The sequence below is a fragment of the Symphalangus syndactylus genome, chromosome 19 (assembly GCF_028878055.3).
Source record: "Symphalangus syndactylus isolate Jambi chromosome 19, NHGRI_mSymSyn1-v2.1_pri, whole genome shotgun sequence".
Taxonomy (NCBI): Eukaryota; Metazoa; Chordata; class Mammalia; order Primates; family Hylobatidae; genus Symphalangus; species Symphalangus syndactylus.
In genome coordinates this window covers 15,068,470-15,090,751 of record NC_072434.2, presented here as the reverse complement: position 1 = coordinate 15,090,751, position 22,282 = coordinate 15,068,470, and the positions used below count along the sequence as shown (strand labels likewise).

General features: G+C 47.1%; 1 protein-coding gene across 1 annotated transcript in view; it reads right to left on the bottom strand.

Annotated features, from left to right (window-relative positions):
• PLXNA2 (plexin A2) overlaps nucleotides 1-22,282 on the bottom strand; it is a 216,805-nt gene that overhangs the window by 55,689 nt on the left and 138,834 nt on the right. The window contains exons 5-11 of the mRNA XM_055233595.1: nucleotides 20,966-21,066; nucleotides 16,654-16,777; nucleotides 14,551-14,704; nucleotides 13,851-13,947; nucleotides 10,613-10,727; nucleotides 2,195-2,395; nucleotides 233-329 (exon numbers count right to left, since the gene is read on the bottom strand). Coding sequence (XP_055089570.1) covers nucleotides 233-329; nucleotides 2,195-2,395; nucleotides 10,613-10,727; nucleotides 13,851-13,947; nucleotides 14,551-14,704; nucleotides 16,654-16,777; nucleotides 20,966-21,066 — 889 coding nt within the window. The remainder of the gene's footprint in view (nucleotides 1-232; nucleotides 330-2,194; nucleotides 2,396-10,612; nucleotides 10,728-13,850; nucleotides 13,948-14,550; nucleotides 14,705-16,653; nucleotides 16,778-20,965; nucleotides 21,067-22,282) is intronic.

Genomic DNA, 22,282 nt, shown 5'->3' with positions numbered 1-22,282 from the left:
ACGTGGATGGGCCGGCAGCCGCCCGGCGGATGCTCTGGTTGTAATAAAACAGGGCTCCCAACAGGACTCCTTTGATGGCTCCAAATGTTGCTTTAGGATCCTCTGAAGAGTTCCGCTGACAGAGGGAGTGTATTATTCATGGCACAGCGGCTGGCTGGCTCTGATCCCTCTAGCCCCAGTCTTTCCCGGGGTCGTGAAAAGATCAAACTTCTACCCGGAAGTAGCCGCTTACCTTTCAGGTCCTGAGGGTTGTCAATGATGAAATTGCCGTTCCACACCACAGCGAAATCCACGGCCAGATTGCTGATGTCCATGCCATCATACTGGTACTATAGGGAGACGGGCAGAGGCACGGGGCTCATGTGGCTCTCTATCACAGGGGTCAGGGATGCAGGCAAACCCTGCATGCTGCTCAGATTATTATGACACCCTTTCCCTGAATCCCAGTCACTAATGCCAAGAGAATCCCACCCAAGCCTCCTAGCTCGGCATTCAGTGCCCCGCATAATCAGATGCAAACTGACTCCTCCAGCTTTCTCCTCCACTGCTCTCCTGTGGAAAGCTTTGAATCTACCTTTCTCCAAACACATCTTCTTAAGCCCCTCTCTGTCTTTGTTGAGTTCCTATCTTGTAAGGAATGCAACCCTCTCCCTACAACCTCCATCCTTTTAACTCACCCGTATTCTTCTAGCCCAGCTCAGCTCTATTTTCCCCAGGAGTCCTCTCCCACAACCCTGCAGATCTGCCCCAAACTGTCCATCCCCTGGTGTTGCCACTTTCTGTGTTGCACTGGCACTTTCCAGGGTCTGCTGTGCCTCTTTTCACGTGTCTCCCTAAAAAGTCCATATGTCTCCAGAGGCAGAGCTAATGCCCTCTTACTACTCTTGTAAGGCCGAGAGTCTCATCGAGCAGTCACCCGGCCAACCCCTGCCGTGGCCCTCTATTTCCGCACGAGCCTTACTTTAGCCAACGGTCCACTAGGGAGAAGTGCCCATAGCTTTCCGGACACAGATCTCATCAGCCCACAGCTTTCTAGGCACAGATCTCATCAGCCCTACCACTAAAGTCCTCCAGCTGTGGCCAGGAGTCTGTGACTTTCTCTCTTGTGCTGATCCCACAGAAGACATTTAGGCCTTTCACACTTCAGAAATAACACCCCTGGGTGGCCAGTCCTGGCACCCTGTGAAGGAGACTTCAGGGCATCTCCCTGACCCCCTACTCTTCAGGTCTGAAGGGCATGTCACTGTCAGCCTTCTGCTCCCACCCTCCCCTGCCCCCTGCCTCCCTTTGTTGTGTCCCATTTCTTTCTCATCCTGCCTTCCCCTCCCGCTTGGCGGCCTTCTACGGGCTACAAATTCTATCAAGCGCCTGTGACCTGGGAATCTGACAGCTCCCTGATAAGAGGCCCAGATTCCCTTTATCTCTCCCAGGCGAATTAGCTTCCCTCAACACCTTTGTCACATCCTCCCCTCCCACATCTCCAGCTGACCCCCCACAGTCAGAGACAGGGAGCTGGCAGATAAAAAGATCTTCTTGGGGTTAGTATTATAATTAAACACCTCACGCTCTCTGTCTGCCATTCAGGATTGGTTTAACCCTTGCTGCTCCTGAAATTCACTGCTTCCTCCTTCCCCTCCCCTCCCACCTCCCCTCCTCCCATCTCACTTCCTGCTCCTCTCTTCTCCAGCTTTCGCCTGTGGAGCACCCTCCCGGTTATTCACTCCCTGAACGGGGATGGGAATGGGGTGTAGGGTGGAGTTCACTCGCTCTGGTTCAAGTTTCACTGAAGACAAAGAGGTGCTCTTTCAACTATAGAAAGGTCCATGATGTGATTATTTGACATTGCACGCCTGTATCAAAACATCTCACGTAGCCCATAAATACATACACCTACTGTGTACTCACAAAAATTAAAAATAAAAAAATAAAATAAAAAAAAATCAACTTCAGAAAGGGCACAAAGATCTCAGTGTCTGCCATGAGGGTCCTCACAGAACTGTCTCCTCTGGCACCAGTCACCTGCCCTGCTCTGGCTGAGCAGCTGGGGTGCTGGCTGGCTCCTGTGTTCCTGGGGATGTGGGCTCAGCCTGTGGACCTGGGAGGCTCCGGAAGCCAGGGCTGGCCACACTGAGGCCCCAGCACGAGTGTGAGAGGAAGCCCTGCTCCAGGCAGGGCCCAGCCTGAGTTCTCTTACCGAGCTGTTCTGGCACTGAACGCTGGAGCTGTTGAAGCGCAGGGCTGGGACCCGGTGGATGGCTCCTTGTATGTTGAGGACACACTCATAGCCTCGCTGGCCGGACTGCGGCTGGGGCAGGTTTCGCGCCTTAAGAGTGATTGGCTTTACCTCCCCGACTGGAATCAAGATCTCTTCTGTGGGCACCAGCTGGGGACAGTCCTGGGGGAACAAACGAAGAGGCTCCATCTGTCCCCTGTTCATGCTGTCCTACATGCCTGGGCCAGGCAGGCCCCTCTTGTATCAGGTGGGCTGCACAAGAGCAGGATATTACCTCATGTAAGGCCTGTGGAATGGGCAGGGAAAGTGGAATCGCTCTTAGCTCCTGGGCTTTGATATTGTCGTCCCCGTCCCACAAGTCGTCCTGTATCTGCTGTGTGTGTTACAATTCAGGAATTAATTTTCAAGCACAGTGTGGCAAGCTGTGGATTTTATCTCCTGAGACACTGGATAAAAGAGCCTCCACATGTCCCTGTCCCCAACCTGGCACCCCTACCTCTGGGTTTCATTTCGTTTCCCAGCTCCAGATACTCGGCCCATTGCATTGTCCGACGTTGATGCCTGGGGCATCCGTTATCGGCAGCTTCAGCTTCCCAGCCCCAACTGAGCTGGGCTTGCCAGGAGGTGGATCAAGCCCTCCCAGCAATACTCTAAACACTTGCTCTGTTTTTTTTTTTTTGTTTTTTTTTTAATCTCATTTCATTACCAGGCCCTGCGTGAATGCCATGTTGCTTTGGAAAAAAAAAACAAAAAAGAAAGTCTTGGTAGGGAGCGGCTTTGGGAAGGACCATGAGAGAGAGACGGTGAGAAAGAGAGATTGATTTTCTGGAGCTCCATGACTAGATGCTGGTTCTCCACCAGAGGTCAAAAGGCCACCCCACTGGGCCAGTCTCCTCTTTCTCCTTCTCTCCTCAGGAAGATGAGCCCAGTAGCCCCTGGCAGTGATGATGTGGGAATCACCTCCACAGGGAATCACTAGGGAAATTCTCACAGGAGGCTCCCCTTTTTCCGTCCCCTTCTCCTGGGCAGTGGTTCTTAGGGGGAACTTCTGGGAATGTCTGGGGGCTGATGCTGCTACACGGCCTGCAGAGGGTGTTACTGGCATTGATGCCAGGGGCCAGGATTGCTGGACTTCCTACAAGGTGTAGGACATGTCCAATGACAAAAATATTGTCCTCCTAATGGCAAATGCAATAATTAAGAAGCCTTGTGTAATGCTGGCATGGCCTCACACATGGAATCTCCTGTGGCCGCTTCTTGCCACGGTGTGGCTCGGGCTGTTGCTTCTTTTCTCTGGGCCCCACTTGCAAGCCGTTCAGCATCTGGCCCTTGCCTACCTCCCTCTGAACTCTGTGGTTCTTGCACATAATAGTCCAGCCACACTGAATGTATGGTTAACTCTGAGATGCCGTCTCCCTTACAGGATCTGCCTCTGGCCCTTTGAACATGCTTTTCCGTCTATCAGAAACACTCACGCCTGCCTGTCTTCCTCCTGCTGCTGCCCTGCTTTAGCCCCTCTTCTAGTGGATTACCTCTTCTTTTACTTTTATGGTTTTTTTAATCATCACCTTCTCTGAGAATTAATAATTGATTACCTCTTAATCAGCCTTCAAACTCAGCCCCGTTTCTTCTCTGCAAGGCCGTCCCTGACCCTGTCCCTGCACTGGCTTCAGGATAGGTTATGAATATTCACCCATGATTGCTTTTGACCCACAGAATTACAATTTCTGGATTTGCTTTCCTCACTGGGCTGTGAGCTTCTTGAGGATTAGGCCGCATCTTACTCACCTCCATCTCCCCAGTCTTTCTGCCAGTGCTTGACATGTAATGGACATAGTCATTGCTTGTGGGAGGGTAAATAGAAAATAAAATAAAGCAACTTGTGAAAAATCTTTTTTTTTTTTAGCTCCACCTTTGTAGATTCTTTAGAGATGAGGTAAAGCCTGCCTTCTGGACTTGAAGAGACTTGAGAAGGCATTTGGTTCTCAAAAGCTGGAGTTGGAAATAGTCATAGGTTTTGGAGTCACATGATTTCTAAAGTGGCATGTCCACATTTACTAAGGACAATTTACTACTGACAATTTATGAAGAGCCGGATCGGGGGGAAATTCTGCACAGAAACCTACCTAAGAGGGTCTGGACACACCTGCAGGCTCACCGGTGTCATCCCTTGTCAGCTAGCCACCTGCACGTGAGGACTCCAGGCAGGCAGGGCTTCCATGAGAGAGAATCACAAGGCAACCCCAGAACAGATGGGTCCCTGTTTAGGAGCCAGTCACTCAAGCTGCCAACTCATAAACTTGCTCTTTACTGCACTTTTACTTTCATTCCCTGCAGGCACTCTTGACAGACTCTTTCATATATTTATAGCCAAAAAAAAAAAAAAAAAAAGATGAGCACCACTTTAGGGAAGCCCAGGCATCTCATAGAAAAGGAGATAACACTTCCTGTTAGCAGCTAAAAAATCTGCATCAAATCTAATGTTAGAATTTAAGTTAGAAATAAGGCTGGAGTATAATGGTCTCTCTCACTCTCTCTCTGTGTGCGTGTGTATGTGTGTGCATGTGTGTACGTTTGTGAGAGAGAGAGAGACAGACAGAGAGAGAGAGAGACAGAGAGAAAGAGAGAGAGATTTTCTTACTCCGAATCAGCTGATGAATTGTAAATGATGAGCAGTTGTTTTTCATCTCTAATAAGCTTAGACAACAAATTCAAATTTCAGTAGCAGGATCTTAAAGATGTACTTTTGGAAGTATGATGTCTGGGGTTAGTAAAAAAAGATTGTTGAATCCTTTTAACTTGGACCAAAAAAAGTATACTTTTATATAGATGTTATGTGTAATACCTATATATAACACATATGTTACCTATATGTAACACACACACACACACACTTTCATCTTTTTGGCTAGGCTAAGTCCAGTCTAGCCTGGAGGTTGGAGAATCACGAGTAGACTTTATGAGTACTATTATATGAGTTTTTTTTTTTTTAAGGGATTCTAGAATTTTAGGAAATTTCCCATGGTCTGCTGTTTCAGACTTTTTAGAATGAAATTTAAGGGTAACAATTAGGGTCTTCCCAAATGCTAAACTAGGCCCCAAGATTGCCCTAGTAGAAAATGAATGTCTTATGCTTTGTTTCTTTATTTGGCAATTGCTCTCAGGTCAGACAGAATAGGAATTTTTCCCTTCTATTCTCTAAAGCAAAGGAAAGAAGTGGTTGGTGCCCCAGGTATGTTTTCTTCATCTTGGGAAATGGGAAGATACAGGCCTTTTGGGTTGTGAGATGATTCGGGTGAGTATATTCATGAAGGATCTGTGAATCTTGGGTGGAAATTGCAGCGGTAAGGGCTGAAAGTGGGTGGAGGAGACAGGCATCCCATACAATTGCCAAGTTATTGAAACTTCAATATCTGTGGGGCTTGAGGATGGTGAAGGGTTTAATCAGATACAGTGAGGCCCCTTGCAACCTGTTTGCTTCTGTAGGTATACACACACACACACAGGCACACACATGTGTATATACACATACAGTACCTGTCCTATGAACAAGAAAGCAAATCATCCTAAGATGCTTTTCCTGCAGAGTGTTAAGACTGTTGTTCACATTCTGAAAATACTGATTGCTACCGCGGGTCCTCACAGCCTTCTGAGTGATCTCTTTGGATCATCTTCTTTCTCCTCTGTCTCCAGGCCAGCTGGAGCCAGGATCACCTTCTCAGCAGCAATCTTAGTTTAAACCAAGACTTAAACTTGTAGGAATACCCCAGGGGTGGCGGTAGGCTGGGGAAGAGGAAGCATAGCTGCAGGGAGAGCAGGGACCCTGGTGTAGGAGCCCTATGAGTCTTGGGCTCACACTGCCCACCTGTTCAGCTGTGCTCTGCCAGTGTTGTGTGCTGGGGACCCTTTAGCCCTCTGAAGCGACTTCTCCCATGTGGAAATGGCATTATCTTCACCCACTGAACTTCAAAGAGAGAGCAGCCAGCATCCTGGGAAGCTAATCGGATTTATTCGGTTCTATCTTTCCCCTGGGACAGGGCATAAAGGAGATATTTATGTATCTACATCTCACTAGGCCTGGTTTAGCCATGGAGGGAGATGAGCTTTAAAAGCTGAAAGCCATACATCCTCCTGTGCACACCCGCTTGCTAACACCATGTCACAGCCTGATCTGGCTCAGGGATGAAGAGATCTGAGCGGACCCCATCAGAGATCTGCTGTGCTCTGAGCGCTGGAAAGTTCTGACTCATTACCTTAAGAGAGCTTGACAGATGGTTTAACTGAAAGTCAGTTTCCTCATCTATAAAATGGTGCCAATAATATCTGACAAAGCTAGATTGCATGAAACAGGAATATCAATGTGTGTCGTAAGTGGTAATATGCTGGATTAACAATTGTTAATATTACCGCCTATTGGTTTTGTGTGTGCGTGTGTGTGTGAATGCAGAATCAGTGGACTTTCACTTATTCAAGGTCAGCTTGAAAAATTGCCTCTGAATCCTAATTTCTGCATTTATTTGATGATCCTAGGAAAGCTGTTTAACTTATTTAAGCCTCAGTCTATTCATCTATAATACAATCCACTTCATAGAGTACTTAAGGTTAAATTATATATATGCTGCATATATAATAAGTACTAATATTTTTATTTTTGAATTGCACGAGCTCTAGCACAGCTGTTCTTCATTGTCAAGCCTAAGCGTGGAATTGGTCCATCAGCCTTCTGGAAAGATGTGGGCAGATTTACCTCATATGCTGGCTGTCTTTTTATCTGGAAATGGCACCACTGACCCATCTTCTATGGGCAGTTTCTCCATCTGTGGAGTTGGATTTGTGCTGGCCCATCCATAGCCTGAACCCTCATGACCAATAGCAAAGGACCAGGTGGAAGTCAGGCCAGCAAGTGTGGCTGTGACCATGGAAACAAAGCTCATGGGCCCCGATTTTCTGTAGAAAACATACTGTACTCAGCTTTTTTGGATGCCTGAGTTCTCTGTAGCCTTGGGCAATAACCCGAAATTTCTAGCATTCTGGTTACTACAGATGTCAAATATAAATTATATGAAATTGCAGGGCTGTTGTGAGAATCCATTGAAATGCCAAATGTCAGTGGTTCTCAATCTTTAGCCTCATCTGGGATGGGGCCCAAGAATTTGAATTTCTATAAGTTCCCAGGTGATGCTGATGCTGCCGGTCCCTGGGCACACTTTGAGAACTCCTGGCACATGTGAAGAAATTATAAATGTGTGATACATTAATGTTGCTATATTAATCAATGGAGCTAATCAGTTATATATTGTTTCTAGGAAGCAGACAGACATAAAATTTTGATTCAAAGTTGGGAAGGGAGGCTTACTGGAATTCTAAAAGAGATATTCTAGGAACCCCTAAAGAGACAGCTAAGGGATTTCCAGTTACCTGGAAATCCAGGGGATTCTAGTTCCCCAAACTACATGAAAATATCAGCTGGGATGCCTGAGGGAGTAAGGGAAACCTTACTCAAGTTGGGCATGTACATCTTTGCTGTTCCTCAAATTTTCAGGGATGGGGTTCTTCTAAAGCAGAACTTTGGACAGAAAAGAATGGGGTCTGGCTGCTGTTTGCTGAAAAGGAACATGTGGCCGGCTGTGGTTAAGAGCTAAAGCAGTATTTTAGGAAGCCCCGGAAGTAGCCCTGGCAACCTCGCTGGGAATCTGCATCCTGTTTCCTTTCCTGAGCAAAGTTGGCAGCTGGATGGAGTCTGGGCTTCCCTCACAGTCCTCCGGACAGCCGCTCCCTGGGGCCATGCCAGGGACCAATGTACACGAGCATAAGAGAGCAGCTGTACACCATTCCTACTCAGGGCAATGGGGAGATGAAGGGAGACAAAGGGGACTGCTCTTCTCTAACCCTAAGGCACAGACATCAATGAACAGAAAATGAAACAAAAAGGAGGTGGGGAGTCTCTGGGTTTGCCCCCAGGTCCCTTTTGGTATTAATTTAATCCCGAGTTGCAGGGAGGCCACAGCTTCTCTTGGCCCAGCTCTGGAATGTTGAATCTCTCATCCATGGCTGAGAGGGAGCTGTATTTCAGTGACTTCTGAACCGTGTGAGGAAAGCCGGGCCTGCTTCCAATTAGCCTGCAGGGGCTCAGCTCTCTGGCCTCCACACACACCCCAGCAGAGTTTATTTATCTTGCTTTGAGTGACACTCGCATGCCCTTGCTCCAGCTGCAGGTCGCTTTCAGGCTTGGCTTTGGGCTTCTCTTGGCCTGAGGTGGGTAGCCTCAGGAGAAAGTGGAGCAGCTGCTCTTTCTTGTCTAGATTTGTACTTCACCCAATCTCTCTGTGTCCTGGGGGCCACCTCAGTCTATTTTATTAAGGAACTTTCCAAGTGGCCCATGTCAAGGTTAGTTTCTGAGACTGTGTCTCATACTCTCTCACTGCCCAGACTTCACCCCTGCCCAGGCCTCCCATGGTGGCTCTGCTGTTCCTGGCTAGGTCTGCCCCTCTAAGCGATTCTTCCATTGGCTCCCAAGCTGTGGTGCCCACTCCCACCTCTCCCTGCAACTCTGTCCTTTTCTTCGAGTGAAAGGACTGCCCCCAAAGCAGTTTCATACCCTTGCAGAATTCCAGGGCTGGAGTTAATCTCCAGTGTCCAGGAAGGCTGGCGTAGGGTTTTTAGGCCAGCTGCATCAAAGCATACCAACTGGCTAGAGGAAAATGCTTTTCTGAAAGGTTCTCAGGGCGCTAGATGCCTGGTTTCGTCATGCTGAGGCACCTGTAGATGGGTCTGTTTGAAAAGCCACCTGTGGCATCTATGTTTCTCCCTTTCAAGACAGGCAAATTCCATTTTTCTGACTGAACATAACACCTGTTGTTTCATAAACTAAGAAGAGTTCAAAGGGGTATGTGTTTGAGAAACCTTTCAGAGTCTATTTTCTTATGTTTAGCCACGGAAGCAACCAGCACTGCTATCAAGATTAGAAGACACGAGATTCCATTACTTGAAATCTTAGACAAGTTGACACAATTGCCATCAATGGGATTTAAATAGAGGTCATTGGTTCATCCATTCTTTCATGCATGCATTCTACAAACATTGCTAAGTAAGACATTGAAGATTTAAAGATAAGACGTAGTCCTTGCCTTCAAGGAGCTTGTAGTCTACAGCAAGAGGAAGTGTGTATAGAAAGGCTATAGTAGGCAGGGCTCAGTGGCTCACACTTGTAACCCCAACACTTTGGGAGGCTGAGGCAGGTGGATCATGAGGTCAAGAGATCAAGACCATCCTGGCCAACATGGGGAAACCCTGTCTCTACTAAAAATACAAAAACTTGCTGGCATGGTGGCATGCCCCTGTAGTCCCAGCTACTCAGGTGGCTGAGGCAACAGAATCGCTTGAACCCAGGAGACAGAGGTTGCAGTGAGCAGAGATCACGCCATTGCACTCCAGCCTGGCAACACAGCGAGACTTCGAATCAAAAAAAAAAAAAAAAGACTATAGTAGTATATAAAAATACTACGTTGTCACTTATTACCATTTTTGGATTTTCTAAAAAATAGAGTAAGAAATATGTGTATACGCACACGTGCATGTGGGTGACTACATAAGGTCTCTATAGTTGTTCAAATCCAACTGGCCACCCTGGGGTATGAAAAGCTTTTGACACAAGAAAGGGAGACTGAGCAAGCCGGCTTCACTGTCCTAAGACATGCTATGAATATGTAAGAAAGTCAACATCAGTGAATAATCATTGAATGGAATATCCATTAGAAAGACAAGCAATTTGGTATTTCACTGTGTTAATAACAAAGGTGGGTCAGGCTTTAGGGACGGAGCTTCGACTGTATAATAAAACAGGACTTTTAGCAATGCCTGGTTCTTTTTACTAGCTGATTTTTTCTCACTTTCTATAAGGCCACCCACCCAGTTATACATCAGAGTCAAAGAATCATTGAATTTTAGAGTTGGAAGAGAAGTTGGCATGAAAGAATGGTTGAGAGTGAATGTTCTATTGAACTAGACTATGTCTGCAGCCAAGCAAAGGGCTAGACTCAAAGAATAAATGCCATTCACTACACTCTTCTAGACCAGGGAGTCTGTTTGGTTGAATATGTTTCCTCTAAGCTTTCAGTCTCAACCCCCAGTTACCTCCAAGCTTTTGAATGCATACAGTCTTAGGAGTCTAGTAGACATAGCCTCTGCCTCTGGGGTCATTTGCTGCTACTTTTTTGAGCTTTATAATAACAGGGCTTTCTAGCATGCAGAATTTCTGGCAAGACAGCCAAGATGGGCCAGGGCAAGAAAATGGCCAAGCCATTGGACTGACCATCTAAAGAGGGAGGGGCCACTCAGACTCACTGGGAACACTGCCATGTTAGGGTAAGCCCTTCTTACCTCTGAAACATTGATCCGGCCCTCTTGGAAGGAGCAGGTAGTGGGGTCATGAGTGCAGAGGTTGCGGTACTTGCACCAATGGCAGCGGAAGGCGCTGTTGACACAGGACAGGCACCTGCAAGGACAGAGATGGTGAGAGGCAAAGAGAAGAGAACAAAGAGGGAAGGTGGCATGTGTCATGATAGAAGTCTGTTAACCTGTGTTTAAATCCTAGTCTCATTCTCAGGAGGGAAGACTGGTGGGCCATCCTCTAGCACCGAGAATTGTGGATTCTCCATCCATGATATTCGTGGGAACAGAAAATTGGAAAGAAAATGAGACCAGATAAGAGTATAACTTACAAAGCAGGGGTGTGCTTGTATAAGCTCATGAGAACTGATTATTCACATTTTCAGGAATTTTGCAAGCTGATAGACATCATGGTGGTAGTTTGAAATCGGCCGTGGTGGAAATAGTTGCACCACAGAATTTGGCAATGCTGCAAACTAGGTTTTCTTCTGAATGCTGGTAGCTAAATATTTCCCAATATTTCACTGCTTGTAAAGACAGGGTAGCTGACAGAGCACAGGGACAGGAATTGGGCAGATATGATTATAGACTTGCTTCTGCCGCTGCCACTGGGGTCACACTGAGTAAGTCACTTCACCCTCTGAATTGGAGTATCTTCATCTACCTGTAATAAAACATTCCTGTCTACGCCACAGGGCTGTTTGGTGTCAAATGAGATAATGTATAGAAAATGGTTTTGAAAAATGCCATGCTAAATGTGAGTATTATTGTCAAGCGCTTAAATTACCTGTTATTTCAACCTCTTAAATAACATTTGAGTGTTAACAATTGGTTTATATCATCTGCGTTATTGGGCTTAGGGGAGCTAACAGTATTAAGTAGTAACTTTGTCCCACTCCCCCAGGCATGGAACAGTAGGATATGTGCGTGGTATGTGCTTTTCTTGCCAGGGTGAGCACTTCTTTCCTTCCAGTTTCACTTGGAGACTGTGTATATTCTTTCGGCTCTATGTGTGTGATCAGGTCATTGTAATGGAAATGGGTTTCGTAGGTGGGGTTAGTCTTGCTCCTCCTCGCAGCCCCGCTACTCTAGCCTTTCACTGCTAGGCCAATCTGGAATAGACAGGACCAGGTCTGCAGTCTGGCGCCACCTGGTGGGGCTCTGATTACATTTGGGTGGTTGAGGCTTGATCCGGGGGTCACCGGCTCACAGGCCATAGTATGTTGGGTTGGTTAGCCCATTTATACTTCATCTTCCCATTCACAGCATTTTTATCCCATTCTCCATTGCCCAGACTTTTTTAGTTTCTGAGCTTCATGCTATCTCATGTACTCTCAGATAGACTTCTTCTTGGTAACATCTTATGATTCAGCAATTAAATAATGAAAATGGACCAAGGGCCTAAGGAAGATGGTTATTGGGGCTCTAGCTAGATGTGGCTCTTCCGCTGGCTATTTTTGTGACCTTCACGTAGCACTAATCTTTCTGTGGACCTCAGTTTATTTTTATTAAAGTAAATTATTAAAAGGAGGGGACTATACTTGATTCCATGAATTTTAACTGAATTCCAGTAGAGAAGGGCAAGAGAGGCAGTGTTTGGCATTAAAATGGAATCTTTGCTGTCAAGGAGACCTGCTTTTTTTTTTTTTTCTGTTAAAACTTGCTGCCTGTGACAGCATCTGTGTTGCCATAGCAATACATCTTTGAAAGTGGTGACATCATACTGTGTTGCCATGGAGATAAGATTGCTCTCACAAACAATGGATTCCATCACCACCATGTTGGAGTTTGAGAAGGAGGTAAGAGGTTCTGTCACCAAGATGCTTGCCATTCCCAAAGCAGGGTTTGCTGGGATTCAAATGCAGTGGTTAGAGGGCAGCTTTGTCTATTTCAGCTTCAGTCCCTTTTTGCCCTCTCTGGTTCCCACCAGGCCATTTTTATCACTTGTTCTGTCTTTCTCAGTACATCTATTTATTTGTCCCAATGGGGCTCCTTCCTTGACTAATGTAGAGACCAAAGAACTCCAGAAGATTATTCTAATTATGAAAATCAAGTTCAGAAAAATGGAGAATAAGGACTAGCTTATTTGCCTCTTCTAATGACTAAAGATTCCTTTAGGGTTTAGCTGCAAACAGACCCTCTCCCCATCTTGATTGCTGAGTCCTTCATGCCCATAGCCTGGACCCTACAGACTGGATACCCCTGAAGACCTGACTGTGATGTGGATCCCAAGTGGTTCCTGCCCTGGGCAATGGGAAGGATGAGTCCGTAAACATTCCGAATCACTGCCTCCTCTGATATGGAGCTGTTGATTGACCTCTCCCCTTGCTGAATGTCCAGGGTTTTTGGTCCTATGACCCTTATGTGGCTCTATTACAGAGGCCTGTGTTTTCTTCTTTCTAAACCAAATGGTGTATGAGTTCCCAGCTTCTGTGGAAAGGGTCTCAGTTTCTCTACCAGAGAGGATCAGCAGAAACTAAGTAGGGGTTTCACTCCCTCCATTTCTGCTTTTTCCTTGTGAAATGTTCCCAGCTTCTCACACAGTTGTGGGGTCTCATAGCGTGTGGGCACCAACTGGCAGGCATTCAGCTGCTGGAATGGCTGGTGAGGTCCGTAGAACTAAAGTCAAACCCCACTGAAGGCTGTGGTTTGGCCTGTCTGGTTTCCCTTCCTCTTGAAAATATTGAAAGATGGATTTAAAAAATGATGGAGTGAAGGCCTCTGCTCCACCTCCCCATCCAGGTCTTTTTATCATGTGCTGAGAGAGGCTACTTTCCCCCTTCCCTGCTTCTCCTCTGTGGGGGACTGTGTGCATAGCTGAGTCGCTATCTCGGAGTCTCTCTTCATCTGGTTGTGGGTGACATGTCTGTACTCCACTCACTGTCAGCCTCTACCTTCAAAGTCACAACCAAGTGATGGAAAATGAAGAACTTTTTTTATGGTTCCTGTTCTCTGACCCTCTTTTTACTATCTTGGCCTAAGAGTTGGGGGTTAGGCATGTTAGGGTGGCATCCAAGGATTCAGAGACTATAGAGAGTAAATACCATTTGGTTTAATATGTTAATATTTATGTACAGTGTGCTCTGTCCAAACAAAGTGTCAGGCCCCATGGGGAAACTGTGAGGTGACTACAACATGGTTCCTGCCCTAAAGGAGCTTAGCATCAAGGGGAAGAAACCCCATACCCACATCCAGACCCAGAGCAAGACCCTTTCTAATGAGCACTTACAGTTGGTGGGCACTACAGTTGTAAAACTTGAACTCGGTGCTGACAAATATCTTCCCTGTCTCCTTGGACCTCAGCTGTAGCTCCAGCCCAAACCAGTCTGGAAAAACAAACAAAAAAGGACGGGGTTGGGTAACAACGTGGGGACCCAGTGGACAGCCACAAAAATAAAATGTAAGTCATGAAGCCACCACACGGCTCTCTTAGGATGCAGATACTATGTGGAACCTGCCTGAATCGCCTCTTCTCCTCCCAAGGAAGCCTCTTTGGGTAAATACCAGCCCACCCCTCAGACCCAGACTGCCTCTGCCTACAGGGAGGAAGAAGCAGATTCCACGGAGCCCCTTGCCTTGGTCAGCCATGTTCCATTACTGAAAGGATTTCAGAAATATTAGGTCTGAGCCCCCAGTTCTGTGGAGAGACCTGCTAAAAAACTACTGCTGGAAGCCACTCCATTCCTGGGAGGGACGAGCTATCTGGAAAGATTCTGTGTTCTGTGCAGGCTTAACTCAAAGCGGAGCAAGTGTTTTCCTTCCTGAAATTCACTTTGGGGCATGACAGTTTGCTTTCAAACTTAAACAAGTTGTCTAAGCCAATATTAGTATCTGGTATAAGAAGACTCTGTGCCTAGTTCTTGTGACCCCCGGATCCCTCAGTGTAGAGAAGCCCCTCATTTGTGGTTGTCACGGCAGATATTTCTTACCTTGATCCAGTGGGATGACAGGGACATCCTTGGGCCCAGGTGAGATGCAGATGACCTGGCTCCCGGACACTTGCCCCTCCACCTCTGTCAGGTTCCCAAAGGCACAGGCGATACCCGCAGATAGATCAGGAGCATCACTCACTACTAGGCTGAGCTGTGGGAGGAGCAAAGAGATGATGCCAAAGAAAGACCTCAGGAGACCTGGGCTCCAGGCCCAGCCCTGCTGTGACCCACTTTGCTCACTGAGCTCCCCTGACCTCATCTATAAAAGAAGGATGTTGGTCTAAGTGGTCTTCCAGCTTTGAACACTGAAGTTTCATAAATTACTCAATGTGTACAGGGTCAATGGTCTTTATTAATACTATTATTAATTAATTTTTCCATCTTCTCCAGCATCAGAAAGCCCTAGGGATGGGGGCGCTAGAGGGAAAGGTACCAAAATCCATCTAAGCCCCTGTTCATTTTGACATGAAAATTAATTGCAAGGCACCACACAAACTTGAAAGCAAGTCATGAGCCGAGCCCTTCACAGACAAGGCCTTAGCCGTGGCTCATGGGAGTAAATATCACCAATCTGGAGGTTTACCAGGAGCTCACTAGGTTGGTGGAAGATAGCTAGCTCCTCACCTTGGCTGTCATTCATCAAGAGGCTGCTTCTAAAGGCTGCGTGTTCCCTAGAGTTTGTGCTTCTCTGTTCCATGTGGGCTCTCTGTTCTCTAGCAGCTCCCTTGGAATGGACCAGTAGGTTCATAAGGAGCTCAGGGGATCAGAGAAGTGGCCACCAACCGCTTGATGTCTGCTATTACCAATGGGTACCAATCATCTAGGCCAGCGGTTTTCAGCTTTTTTGAATTTGAAGACCCTACTTTTAATAGTAAAAATATCACAGACTCTCTGAGGAATCTGCTGATCGAGAAAATATTCAATGGCAAAATGCTGCCCTAAATCCATTGCACTTTTAAATGAGTTTGTACTCAAATTACCACAATACAGCATCTAAGTGGTATTTGAATAGGTAAGAAAGGCCACTGATTTCCTTTGCCCATGAGGTGTGCCCATAGGGTTCACAGTGATGACAACTCGGTGGCCTCCAAGTTGAGGACCGTGATGGCATAGGTAGGTTTCCCTTTGTTTTATTTTTTAAATTTTTAGTAAAGACAGGGTCTCACTATGTTGCCCAGGCTAGACTTGAGCTCCTGGGCTCAAGCAACCCTCCCCACCTCAGCCTCCCAAAGCGCTAGGATTACAGGCGTGAGCCACCATGCCCAGCCTGTAGGTTTCCCTCTGTCTTCCTATCAATACCCAGTGCTGTTATTTGCAGTGGGTTTCTCAGTCTCAGTGGGCATCACCTAGCCTTTCCATACATTTGTTTGCTGCTGAATCTCTGCCCCAGTTTCGTTTCCATGGGGCCAAGAGACTTAGGTACAAACTCTCTTGTTTGTTTCCTCAGCTCCCTTGGAGCCAAAAGCTCCTGGTGGGGATGAATGAACTGAAATCCTGGAAGGTTCATTAACTAATTAACATTCGTGAATGCTCATAAAACCTTCACAATGAAATAATAATGCAGGGCCTGAGGACATGAAATATTTTGGGTTGTTCCTTGACAGATAGTTAAAGGCTATTTTATTCTCTTTAATATTCTCTTTAAGCATACACTGACTTCGAATTGAGGGAGTCTCTTTCTTGCTCTTATTCTTTCCTCTCTCTCTCTCTCTCTCTCACACACACACACACACACACACACACACATATGCAACTCGCAGATTTCTGTAAGAGTGCAGTGAGTGAAGAATTGTAAATACAGCAGATACTAAAGAATGTGTTATTCGGTATTGGATTGCATCATGTTGCAGATGTTTGTTACTAAATGCAAAATCTAGGTTTACAAAACAGATCAATGGGTAATGAATTTGCAGGGAAACTGGAGAACGACTATGCTCTTTACAATAGGCATTGCCATACGTTTGATATCAACATAAAGTCTCCTTACTGGATTTAAAGTCTGATCAATTTACAGATACCTGTGCAAGCGTGAATGGAGCACGCCCACACAGGTGCACGCACTGTGTTCCCTCTCCCCATGCCCCTGGATGAGTTACTTACCAACCGGCTGTGCTCAGATACTGAGATGCTGCTGGGATGCACTGCGAGGCTCACACACTGGCTGATGCTGGCAGCAAATCGATTGGGTTCCCAGGCCTGTTGGCATTTGTCCCTGCGGGAGCACCTGCCATAAACACAGATTCACAAGAGGTCAGGCCTCTGGGACCCATCTGTTTGGCTCCATTGTCCCCTGGGCAGGATGGGAGTTTGCTGCCCTGAGGCCTGTGTCCTGTCTTCTCAAGAAGACTTTTACTGTCCTCAGGAGGGCTTTGGTGACTCTCAGACAGCCTCCGTCACAGTTAAAGACAGACCGAGAGGGAAGAGGATTAATCCCCAACATGAGAGATGCAGTTTCGACATAAAGAATTAACAGTGGAGGGTGTTCAGGTTCTTGATGCCTTGAACAAAGAATTGGACAAAACGCACAAACAAAGCAAGGAAGAAATGAAGGGATTTATTGAAAATGAAAGTTCACGCCACAGTGCGGGAGTGGGCCTGAGCATAGGGGCTCAAAGGCCCTGTTACAGAATTTTGGGGAGTTTAAATACCCTCTACTTGGAATATGTCTTATGTAAATGAAGAGGATGAAGTAAAGCTACAAAGTCATTTACAGCCAGTGTACGCCTATGGAGAGGATATTTTCTGTCAGAGCTGAAGTGTGAATCAGCCTTATGTTCCCTGCCTCCAGACCCTGTTTTCCTGCCTCAGAATGATTCTGTTTTTTTTTTTTTTTTCTTTTTTTGAGACAGAGTCTTGCTCTGTCGCCCAGGCTGGAGTGCAGTGGCAGGGTCTCAGCTCACTGCAACCTCTGCCTCCTGGGTTCAGGCAATTCTCCTGTCCCAGCCTCCTGAGTATCTGGGATTACAGGCACCCGCCACCGTGCCCGGCTAATTTTTGTATTTTTAGTAGAGACGGGGTTTCACCATCTTGGCCAGGATGGTCTCGAACTCCTGACCTCGTGATCCACCCACGTCAACCTCCCAAAGTGCTGAGATTACAGGTGTGAGCCACCGCGCTCGGCCCTAGAATGACTCTTTACAGCACTGTGGGATGCTGAGACCAGAGAGTGAGGGCAGCCTGTGGGACCTGAGAAGCAGCACAGCCATGGAAAAGCAAATGAACTTTGGGGCCAAAGAGCCTGGGTTCCAACCCCAGACCTGTTACCTACTAGCTGCAACCCCTTGGACAAGCTACTTAATCTCTCTCTGCCTCAGTTTCCTCAACTGTAAAAAAAAATGAGGATTGGCCAGGCATGGTGGCTCACACCTGTAATCCCAGCACTTTGGGAGGCTAAGGTGAGGAGGACTGCTTGAGCCTATGAGTTCAAGACCAACCTGGGCAACACAGTGGGACCCCATTCTAAAAAAAAAAAAAACAATTAGCTGGGTATGGTGGCATACACCTGTAGTCCCAGCTACTCAAGAGGCTGAGTTGGTTAGATTACTTGAGCGCCGTAGTGAGCTGTGATTGCACCATTACACTCTCACCTGGGTGACACAGTGAGACCTTATCTCAAAGACAAAAAAAAAGGAAGAGGATGATGATAATACCTATTTCACAGGGTTGGTGTAAGAATTAAAGGAGTTAGTGCTTAGAAAATGGCCTGGCACGTAGTAGGTGCCATGACAGTGTTAGCCCTTATAATATTAATATTAATGATGCTGATAATGATTCATATTATCATTTTCCTCCAGAGAAATTTTTAAGAAAATAGGAGAGGGTCTTGGCAGTGTGGGACAGTGTGCATATGATCTTGTGGGTGGATTAATGGCTATTCGAAGGCAGTGGCCATGTTTTATTCATTGGGATATTCTACCTGTCACATGGTATATTTTAAATAAATGTTTGTGTCACGAAATAATACCTTGAGACAGAGAGACAGACAAGGCACTGCAGCCAGGGCTGCCTCTGTCAGAAAGCTTGTTTGGCTGTTTCTCCCAACATCTTCATCTCAGGCTCTGGGCTCCCCTGCCCACAGTGGCAGGTGGGCAGGTGACACCAGCACTTGGGAGCTTCAGGTTGCTGCCTGCCTTGTCACATGGAAACCCGCTCCACGGCTGGTGCCAGTGTGTCCAAACCAAATAGCCATCGGGACACTAGCGATTCCACAATCAAGCAGTGATTCACACCCTAACTCCCCCAAACTCCTCCCCCTCTTCCTTTTCAGGCACATAATGGATCTAAATATGAATGCTGTCAAAGAAAAGAATTATTGAGGTTTAAGTGAATCCTTAAGATAGCTCTAAAGTGAGCTCTTGACTGGAGCCTTTATCTCATTGACTCACTGAAATGGCTCTTTTTTTATCATACTATTTATGGCAACAGCCCTAACAGAGATAAATAGCCTTGGAGACAATAACACACTTGCAAGAGCAAGGCATACAGAAGAGACAGGAAGGCTTCAAATCCCCCCAACCCCTCAGAGGCTCCTCAGCCCTCAGCCTCCATTAAAGAGGCCTCTGTGGGGACCCGGGAGCTGCAGCTTCTCCCATCTCCTCATGCCTGATACCAGGCTGCTGCTTGGCAGGTGGGAGAGTGTTGCAGGAGAGTCTGGTGAAGAAGAGAATGACCAGATGCGGAGAAACGTCTGGGTATAAACAGCAAAAATCTTGTTCTCCGCGAGCTCTTGGGGCAGAGAAGCTGGGAGACGAGTGCCCTGGTAGGTAGGGAGGATTCTCTAAAGAATTAAGGAGTTGAGGGGACAGAGGAAACCTGGGACTATTCTGATGTGGCTCATTTCAGCAGTCACAGCTGATCTGCACCAGGAGGAAGACGGGGTGGTTTGCGGCAGCGGGGAGGCCCAGGCATTGCTGATAGATCTATAGGCACTTGTTCAAGGTGGGGAAAGCAGACGTCCTTGCTGTTGAATAAATGATAATCCCCGATCTATAATTTTGGTGTGTTCGACATGGGAGAAGTGCCACAGGCACCGAAGCTGGGAGGACAGAGTGGCGGAGGCATGGGGAGTAGGAGGTACCACTGGACATGACCACTGCAGAGCTAGAGGGCAGGCCATCCAGGGCCCTTTGCACAGAGCTGGCAGAAGCCTGTCAGGTTCTTTGGAGAAAGAAATTCTCTCGAGGAAAGACCCTGCCTGCTGGCTGGTGGGTCAGCCTCACTGCAGGGAACCAAAATTTACCCCCTTTTGCCATTCCTGGGGTACAGCATTAGCATCTTTACCACTTGTCTGACCTAAATGGAGACACAATGTCCAGGTCTGCTAAGAGCACTTCTGCAAAACTTTCTGAGCAATCTTTTACCTCCAAAACCCAAGCAGGGAACCCAGTATTCACGGGCTCAAATCCAGTCCAGATTTTGCATCTGTGAGGCACCAGCTTCTCTCCCTCCCCCCAGAGCCCTCCCAACACCTGCTGCAGAGGCTGGAAGCCAAGAGCTATTGTGCAGGACCCTGAACTCTGGCCCTCCGCCTCCGCCTCCACCCCAAACCCAGCTCATTTCATGGAGATGCTTTGCTGGCTGGCACAGAGCCCTGGAGTTTCCAACTCCATTGGGCAATAGAATTCCTAGCCAGCTTCTGTCTTTCGGGGTTTTCACCCTTTCTCTTCCCCTGGGGCTCATCAAATTAGGAAGTTTAAGTGTGATTTAGCATTTATATTGAGTTGGTATTCAATGGCAGATGATGAGGCCAGTTGAAGTGAGATGTGAACTTCTCGGAATCATGAAATAATGAGGCCAGAAGGGTCCTCCCAAGGGTAGAGGGTCCATGATAATTATTCTGATTTGTGTAGCCTCTTCTGGGCTTCCTTATTACCAAAGCATTTATTATTTCATTTAGTCTTCACAATTCACCTGTGAAATAGGCATTTTCCCTAAACAGCAATGGAGAAACAGAGGCCTGGAGTTGTCAGGGGACCCATCCAGGGTCACACAGCAGCTAGCTGGAGTCTAAACCTCCCAATGCCAGTGCACCACCATCTGCACACTCTTGGCACAGAGGGGCACCTATTTCAGGCTACACTGAGGAGGTTTTGGGGAAACCTAAAGACTACAGTATCCCTTGTGAGTTCTTTCAAAGACACAAGGATATAAGCACCTCACTTCAGAGCAGCTGAAGGGCTGAATTTGGAAGTAAAATGAAAGAAGAGAGGCAAAGACCCTGCACTTAGAAAGAAGGCCCACCCATGGCCTCTTTGCCTCTTCCTGCTCTCAACACTGAAGCCACGATTAGAATTACTGCTCTGAAGAGGACAATTCCTCTCTCTCTCTCTGCAAAATACTGTCATATCCCATCATTCCCGGAAAGCCCTGGTCTTCTGCATGCCAAACCCTTTCCAGTATACCCCAAACTTACATGTTGTGCAGGGCACACCAGCCACAGTGAGGGTCCCCAGAGCTCAGGCACTCCCCACAAGTCGTATACTGCTCACATGACTCCACGGGGACCCTGGTGACCTGGCAGAGAGAGGAAAGAGGGTACAGTGAGGTTAGGCTGTGATGACTAGCAGGCGTGTGTCACATAGTCCTGTGTGTACTCACACTTGCACTGCCACCTCCCCTAAAGAGGTGACACTGAGCAGCAAGTCATGGCCTCAATGTCCCCAATCTCTTTACCTGCGTAAGGCAGGTAGGCTAAGCCGAATGTGTCTCTGAGTAGCAGGCCTAAGACTTCTTGCCTTCGCGAGAGGTAGCAGCAAAGGCTCCATCTATTTCTGCCCTCCACTAGCATCCTCCCAAGAGCTGGGCAAGCCAGTGGCAAGTACTGAAAATGGTTAACTCTGTTGAAAGGCTATTGAGTGGCACAAACTCATCTCTGAAGAGCTTTCAGCTGGGCTTGGGCTGAGACATCCTGCCTACACAGAAAACATTCAAAAAGGGAAAGGAGAAACTTTTCCCATCAAATAATATTCATAGTATGGCACAGACTCTTTACAGCCAACCAAATATACCACCTGGATCCAATTATCCCATTCTCTGATGTCTGCATTCAGTTTCTCTAGTAAATCTCCCATCCTTTGAAAAGTCTGGCTAAATGGGAACATCCACAGAAAAGAGCTGCCTGATTCTGTCTTGCCTGGAAAGTGAGAATTTGCAGATCAAGACCCTGCCCCCCAGAGAGTGCAGCCCTTGCACACTCCTCCTGGTCTTCTGCTGGGGCCCTGCAGGGGCTTGAGCTGGGCCTGTCTGGATATTACTCACCCCTACTTGCACAGCAGGGGTGACAATAAAGACCAGGCAAGGGGGTCAGAGGACTGAAGTGTTCCAGTTGATATGTCCTAGGTATCTGTTGCTGGCTGGGGCAGGAGGCTGCTGGGCTGCAAAAACATTTGCTGGGCTGGGAATGGGTTCTTATTTGTTAGGGCATAGAGGTCCCCCACCTACCAGATGTGTAAAGAGTAAAAACATAACCTGTGTTCCAGCAGCACAGTGTTCTGCCTCTGGCAGGGGGACAAAGGATATGATGGAGACACCTTCACGGCATCCTCCTGAGAGTTTCAGAATGGATCCTAACACTGTTCACTCAGCAAATATTTATCAGATGTCAACGCTGTGGAGCTCTGGTGCTATGCAACAGAGAAACGATAGCGAACAGCACACGGATTCTGCCCTCCCAGAACCCTATGGTCCAGTGGGAGTTGGTAATGACAAACCGAGACTTGCTCTACATTGT